Source organism: Cricetulus griseus, chromosome 9 (assembly GCF_003668045.3).
Source record: "Cricetulus griseus strain 17A/GY chromosome 9, alternate assembly CriGri-PICRH-1.0, whole genome shotgun sequence".
Taxonomy (NCBI): Eukaryota; Metazoa; Chordata; class Mammalia; order Rodentia; family Cricetidae; genus Cricetulus; species Cricetulus griseus.
The window spans coordinates 19,039,593-19,045,532 of record NC_048602.1 but is presented as its reverse complement, the minus strand read 5'-3'; the positions used below and the strand labels follow the sequence as shown (position 1 = coordinate 19,045,532).

Here is a 5,940-nt window from a genome sequence, read left to right as displayed (position 1 = left end):
TTATATTCTGACACACATAAAGCAGACTGTCAGCACACAGGAGTTACTTCTCATCAGTAAAAAGGGACTCACAGTTGGGAAACAGCCAGAGATCAAAACAGACATATTCACCAGGAACCAGGAAGGATTATAAACAAGAGCCAAACAAATTTGACAGATACAGGAGAGCAGATAAAAGCAGATAAACGTGCTCACCATTAGAAGGATGGTTTGGGTAGCTCTGGTCTCAGGTGAGGATGCAGGAGAGACCTTGCCTCTGAGTATATGTTGCATCCTCTGCTTATGCCTGTACAGGATGAGCACCATGGAGCCACTGGTCCATAACATCAGCCACATACAGATAACATCAGGGAATGAAAGGTATACAACATGCAGAACTAAATCCATTATCCCAAGATTAACAGAAGAACAGTACCCAAAGTCTTTTAGCATTGTGATATTTTCATTGCCCTGTTTTGAACTTATGTTTGTAAGAAAAACTGTATTTATAAGGAGGTTCAGAATCCAACTAAGGTTTATCCAATAAACAGCATACTTGGGAGCTTTGAATTTAAGTGCTGCCCACTTAGAGTCTTTAGGGCTGATGGTGATGGCCTGGAAGGCACTCAGGAAGCTGATACTGCTAAAGGACACATTTCTGCCCACTTTATGGAGATAGAAAAGTCCTCTGCATCCAGAATCATCGAGGAAGTCTTTCCAACCAAAACCTGCCATTGTCTGGGGCACTCCTTTACATAAGAGAGTTAAGAAATTTGCTACAATCAAATGCATCAGAACCCAGTCTGTGGACCTTAATCTGCTTTGGGTAAAGTAAAGAAACACATAGTAGTAGAGGAGACAGGAATTGCCCAAAACTCCAACCACAGTCTGTGATAAGAAGATCATTCCCATGGTCACATCACTGGCTGCCCTTCTGTCTGGGTCTGGTGTTTGAGTCTTAGGACCTTGCATGGAATATGAAGCATAGTCTCTATGTGATGTGTTCCTGAACTCCAATCTTCCCCATTGACTATGCTTATCTCCAGGGATATTTATTAAATGTTTTCCTTAGTCAAAAATCTTAAGGTTAGAAAGCTTTAGCAATGTGAAAGTCCCTACTGAGAAGGCAGCATAAAGTAACCTTCTCCACCTCTCACAGTATATGTAGAATTCTTTGCAGATATAAATTGGACTTTGAAGATGAGGGGAGCCAAGTCATGCAGTGAGTGTTTATGAGTTTAGTCTTGATTAAAGGTTAAAAATAATCCTTGAGCCTGGCTGCTTCCTAACAGACGCTATACAGTGCTTCAAGAGCCATTCCTGAAATCTATGTCAGAACTTCAGGTGAACCTGTCATATGTTTTTCTTTTCGTCCTTGTGCATCTCCTTTCTTGCATAAATGGTGGTATGCATTACATTTGCTGTAAGTGCTTTCCACATCTTTGTGAAGAGTTACTATATAGGACAAATCAGCTGTGGGTGAGTTTTGAGGTGTGTTAATGCAAGTTGATACATGGAAGGAAATGCAAGCCAGTTTTTCATGCCAAGGGCATCAATACACTAATGCCTCCACATTAGCATAGTCTGGTAATGACCCATTTGTATTTGTGTTAGGGACATGAGTCTAATAAGACCTACGACGCGCATCATTCAATAATCACATCACGCAACAATCCAGAACAATCAAATCTATCTGGAATATAAGATCAGGAAGAAATTAAACTGCTGCTGAGTTGAGATGGTCCATTCAAGTGACAAACAATATCAGAGTCAGTCCAACTATTATCAGTGAATTAACATTTATGACTGATAATCATAGGGATAAGCGTGCACATTGTCATGGCATAACATGTTGAGCTCTACATTTAAAATTCGGAGAAACAGTTTAGTCATTATATTGTACTAACTTAATAAATTTTATCATTTAGGACAATTATGTATTATTTATAAAACTGAGAAAACACAGACATTTCTCATATTCCTCTACACACCCACTGGTTTACACATATCTAATTCCCACAGAACAGGTGTGTACTTTTGAGGATTGGGAGATTGATTTAAAGTGGGTTAAAAAAAAAAAAAGGTCATGCTCTTTCAAGAAGTTACGGTAGGAGCTTATGGTAAGTACATCAATTTTTTTCTTTAAACCTTTGTTTCCAAAGCTTACGAGTCACCAGACCCTCTAACTGCAAATGCCCGTGTTCTCATGCTGGATTCATCTCTGTTTGTATCGACCGCATCTTGTGCCCAGTATCTGAAAGTGATTTCAGTTCATATACAGACTAGCAGACAAGGAAGCATCTTTCTAGTTCTTCCCACTGTGGAAAAAGAAAAAAGAAAAAGAAGAAGAAGCAGCAGGAGGAAATGAAAAATGCAGCCTTTGCCTAGAAGGATGAGGCTACAGGTCTTGGAATGCCGGCTGGGGATCCGACTGATTATGGAACAGTACTTATTACCTTCCAATCAGGTTTCATTATCACTTTTGCTAATCCTCAATAATCATGATCAAGGATTCTTCTAAGTTAGGAAAATCAGGGATGGGGGAGGTTTAGGGCCCCTTTCTATGTGTCTGAACTCATTCCCCCAGTATTTCCTGTCTGCCTTTGACAGCACTCTCTTCAATCTTGATATCCAGTTCTGAGATTCTTGCTTCAGCCCTTCCACTCTGACAGTCTCCCATACCTACATACCTTTTCAATTGTTAAACTTTTCTAGCTAATTCTGCACGTGTAACACATACCAACAGCTCTAACCTCCCACAGTCAGTTCCTCACATGTAAAGTCAACATCTCTAACTCCCCAGCCCAGCCAGTACTCCCATCCCTGTCTACTGCTCCTGCTCCCCACAAGTCTGTCTGAGTAGTCAGTATTCCTTTGGTTTGTGTCCTACTGAGACCAACCTGGGGTGTCTGTGTGGCTCTGTTTGGAGCTCTCTGCTGGAGACCTGGTTGTGTCAACAGTGACTTCCTCAGACTCTTCACATGGCCTTTCCCTTATAGAATCTGCCTCTCAGGAAGGCTGCACTGGGGAGACTCTCCTCACTCTCTCTTCATTGGGATGACAATGTGAGTGCCAGGCTCCTTAAGTCCAGAAAGTGTGCTGGACTGAATCAGCTGGAGCCTGGGTTATTTGTTTGTAACTCTGTGACCTCACCTCCCTTCAGACCTCTAATTACCGTCTTGCATACGATAGCAATAGTCATGAAGGTTTGGTAGACTAGAACATTGCTGGGAACTTTTTTCCAAGGTGACAATGTTCAATAAGCAATTACAAACTCCCTGCTAGCATCCCTTTAGAGAATATGGGAGAGTTTGGAGAGGTTCGTGTAGAACATCATCCCTTGACAAAGGAAAGCCCTCAGTGGAAGTCTCTGGAAATACCTAAGTCTGCACATGAAGGACTGAGTGGGCTCTGGATGCCAGAGTGTCCCTGCTTCAAAGAACTTTGTTCACACCAGAGTGGACTTTTTCCTTAGTCACCATAACAGAGAACAAGGAATTTTAGTTATGGCAAATATACAGAAAAAGGCAGAATATCCAGCAATGTGGGTATTTTCTGAATGGTCACTGTTTTGATCAAAACAAATTTAAGGTTTTCTTTTGAATATGCGTCATTTAAATTTATTTTTAAGAATACAAAGAAGGTTTTAGTATGCACTTTTGCTTTTTATCAGTTTTATTAGTGTTTTTTTCCTTTTTATTTAAACTCTTTAATTACTACTCATATTTACATATCCATTCCCCCCATTCCCTCGCCCTCCCATCCTCCCATGTTCCTCCCCAACTCCCCCAATCCCCCCCAACTCCTCCCCAGGGAAAGTGAGGCCCTCCACCAAGGACCTTCAAAGTCTGTCATATTGTCTGTGGGAGGGTCTAGGCCCTCCTTGCTGTATCTGGGCTGCAATAGTATCCCTCCATAGGGAATGGGCTCCCAAAGTCCATTATGCTCTAGGGTTAAAGACTGGCTCCACTGTCAGAGGTCCCATAGAGTGTCTTGGCCTCATAGCTGGCACCCACATTCAGAGGGCTTGGTTTGGTCCAATGCTGTTTCCCCAGCTTTATGACTAAAGTCTCCATGCTCTCACTAGGTCAGGTCCACTGTTTCTGCAAGTCTCTCCAGCCCCATCTTGGCTCCTTTGCTCATCCCTCCTCCCTCTCTACAACTGGACTCCAGTAGAATGGTTCAGTGCTTAGCTGTGGGTGTCTGCTTTGAGAATTTCATACAATGCACTTCCGTCAAATTCATCCCACCTCCTCTCCTCCTCCCATATCCAATCCCCACGTCCTTACCTGTGAAACATCAAGCTTTCTTTCTTTTTTAGACCCATCAAATCCAATTTGTGCTGCCCAAATACTTTTTCTGCATAGTTTGTCACCGGGAGTATGGTCGGCACCTACCATGTGTCACAGTTTTAAAGTAATCTCACTCCTTTTCTTTAAGCTATCAGTTGCCAATATCTCCTCAGCTAGGGGCAGGACTTCATACCCACTGCCTGTTAGGGTTTTCACTTTCAACTGGAAACATAAAATTAATGTTACTTTTTCTCTTTTCATTGGATAACACGCCTCGCTGCACACAAACATGGGAATATATGTCACTGTAGATGTAAGTGCATTTAATGATCTCAATCTTCTACGCCTGCTTAGAAAAGCAGAAGAGGAATAGAGTACAATGTCAGTATAAGTTCTAAGGGAGAAGAGAGTATAAACTGTGGTATTGTGGGAAGAAGAGTACCAGTGACTTTTGTCAGAGAGATGCTGACAATGTCGTGTTGTGACCCTGATTCTGAACCCCCAAATCACCAAGAGACTCGTTCCAATGCAGAAGCAAAGAGTCTTTTATTGTTGAGTGAGTTAACCCCATTAACTTGGGCCCTTTGCAGTTGGCGTGAGAAGGACCCGGAGAAACCTCAAGGCAGGGAACTTATTGGGCAGTGTAAGGGGAGTGTCTAGGGGTATGCAGCAATCTCAGGATTGGTGCGCTTCCAGGCTTGGACAACCTGTCCTGTGTTGATTAATCAACTGATTGTTATGGCCCACAGGCCTTCCCAGGGCAGTTGCTATGCTCTGCACTTTACTGTTATGCTGCTTTTACCGTAAAGCATGCCCAGAACCATAAAACATATCCAGAGTCCCACCAACTAACTTCTGATTAGTTCCTTGCCACGAGGAGGGTATATGACCTCCTAGTGACTAGGGCGGGCCCAGCAAGTTCAGACATGTGCTGAGTAAGAGTCCTACATGTCTTTTCTGCAGCCTGTCATGGCTGCTAAAGCAGGGGGCTAGGTGAGAGTCCGGTCCCTTCATTAGCTTTTATATGGGGTTCATAGACTCTTGGTGCTTTATCCTCTAAGAAGTTACCCAAATCCTCTTGAAGTGAAGAGATTTGACCCCACAAATAGACATATTATGTCACGCTATGGCATTTAATATACTAAAAAAGACTGTGAGACATAGAATGAGCAGGATCCTAGATGTGAAAGTCTTCTCAGAGACACAGTGACATTAATCTGAGTGAGTCAATGATATGTGAGATTTAAAAAAATCAATGATAAGACTTGAAATCTTTAAAAATGTATCGAAACAGAGACAGGAGAGATTGCTCAGTGGCTAAGAATATGTGATTCTCTTATAGAGATCTTGGGTTTGGTCCATAGCACCTACAACCAGTGGCTGAAAATATCCTGAACCTCTGGTTTCAGGGCATCCAATGCTCTCAACTGGTCTCCTTAGACACTGCCCATGCATAGTATACACACAGAGAAATGCATGCATGTATACACACACACACACACACACACACACACACACACACACACACACACTCCAGAACTATAAAAGTAAACAAAATTTTAAAACATTTTAAATAATCACCATATCACATTGGTAACAAAATCACATAATAATGGTACAGACACGTACATGTAGATGAATGAAAGAAAATAGAGAGCCCAGGTGTGAA

At 42.1% G+C, this 5,940-nt stretch overlaps 1 protein-coding gene across 1 annotated transcript; it reads right to left on the bottom strand.

Annotated features, from left to right (window-relative positions):
• On the bottom strand, positions 1–951 carry LOC100774030 (vomeronasal type-1 receptor 4-like). The gene has a single exon (XM_027398668.1). It carries the CDS (start codon positions 949–951, stop codon positions 1–3), a length of 951 nt encoding a protein of 316 aa, XP_027254469.1.
• Positions 952–5,940: the final 4,989 nt, after the last annotated feature.